The 1,710-nt window shown below is 43.7% G+C and overlaps 1 protein-coding gene across 1 annotated transcript in view; it reads right to left on the minus strand.

Annotated features, from left to right (window-relative positions):
• The window catches only part of DYNLT3 (dynein light chain Tctex-type 3), a 22,935-nt gene extending 22,078 nt beyond the window's left edge, over window positions 1-857 (minus strand). Inside the window, exon 1 of the mRNA XM_019525150.1 lies at window positions 806-857. Coding sequence (XP_019380695.1) covers window positions 806-847 — 42 coding nt within the window. The 5' untranslated portion in view covers window positions 848-857. The remainder of the gene's footprint in view (window positions 1-805) is intronic.
• Between the last annotated feature and the right edge of the window lie 853 nt (window positions 858-1,710).

Below are 1,710 nucleotides of genomic sequence, written 5' to 3' on the forward strand. Positions count from 1 at the left end.
ATGGGAGTGGGGGAGAAGGGAGGGGAGGGAGTTTGGGCTGGAGTTTGCTCAGGTTGTGCTGGAATGGGGCCAGGTGGACTGGAAACGAAAAGTGGGGGTTTAGCTGGAGAGCACCAGTGCTACTTAAAAAAAAAATTTCACAGGTGCCTGGATGTAGTTTCATGCCCAAATGCTCTGGCTCAAACAGACTGCTAGATCTGAAGTCGGGGAGGAACCGCTGCCCAATTTTCCTACACCCATACCTGATCAGCAGGGATCCTGGCTTTTGCTGATAAAAAAAATCCCCAATTTTTGGTTTTAAAAAAGTAACCCAAAATCCACATTTTATATATGAAACATCACTTATAGACATATAGTCTATATATCTCCTGGAAAAATGTGGACTTTAGGTTATTTTTTAAAATTGAAAATGGGGAATTTTTTAATCAGAGAAAACCAGGATCCCTGCTGATCAGTGTGCATGGGGGTGGAGAGTGGGTTTCTGCCTTGCTCTGTATCACAAAGTATGCTTCTCTCATCCGAATATATTTTAACCTGAAAATTCCCTGAATTTTCAGTGGTAAAGTACTGTTAGCATCTTGTCTGTGTTTCCCTGCTCCTCCTCCCACCTGCTCCATCACCCATTCTTCACTTATGGTTCATCACAGGGTTTGCTGCATCAGAATGCTTTGTGGTTGTGGTATGTGAGACGGCTCAAAGTAGATGATATGAGTGACCTTTTTGGACACACAGCTGTCTGCGAATGCAAGGGACTGGCCTTTGGGCCTAGAGGCTCCTGCTAGCTATGTGTTTTTGTATAACCTACCTCTTTAACAATGTTGTGGGCTTCCTCAGCATTGAAGATCATCTGTTAAAAAAACCCCAATGTGAAATACTGTCAGTAATTCATTTATTTGTTTACTGATGCAATCCTATTCCTATTAAAACACAGATTAGGTCTTGTATCAAATGATCTTGTCCCTGTTTAAAAATATAAAAAATACTTCTTCCCTTTCCAACACTGCACATCTGTCACCTGGTGTTAATTCTCTGACTAAACTGCCCCTCACCGTGGGAGAATTTGAATAGGCCTTAAAAGGTAAGCCCTGAGTACTCACATCAGGCTCATCTTGGACTTGCCTAAATATTCTTGATAGCAAGGAGTCATGACCCCCATGGTCAAGTCTTGTTTACTTTTTAAACGAAGCAGCAAATAGGTGAATTCAATCTTTGTACCAAAAATGATGAACTTTTATAAGCAATGCCAGGCCCATGTAATTTGTTCTAAATACTGTCAGTCCTCCTGGCCTGTTTTTTCCTGTTCATCTCTGTTAATGTTTCTTCTGCTAGCTTCACACTACCTTCTTCTTAAGCTCTCACCACCACCCACTCCCAGTCAAATGCTTATGCTGCGGTGCGCGGTGTTACAGAAATAGCACAGGCAGACATGGGTCACTGAAGAAAATGATCAGTCTTTGGGTGTAACACTGGGGGGTTGGAGGGGGAGAGCTAGGGCATAACCCTGATGGGGTGGTTGTGTGCGTGAGGGTGCAACTCACATGGAAAGTGTGTGTGTGTAAGCAATTCTGGGAAATGTGAGTGAGGGCATAAAACTGTGATGGGGGTGTGTGTGCCTGAGGGCATAACATGGGAAGTGTCTGTGTGTGGGGCATTTGGGTACAACTGAGGGGAGGTGTGTGACAGTGAGGGTTTAAAATCTGGTAGGTAGGT

This window comes from Gavialis gangeticus, unplaced genomic scaffold (genome assembly GCF_001723915.1).
Source record: "Gavialis gangeticus isolate Ggan-Ray unplaced genomic scaffold, GavGan_comp1, whole genome shotgun sequence".
NCBI lineage: Eukaryota > Metazoa > Chordata > Crocodylia > Gavialidae > Gavialis > Gavialis gangeticus.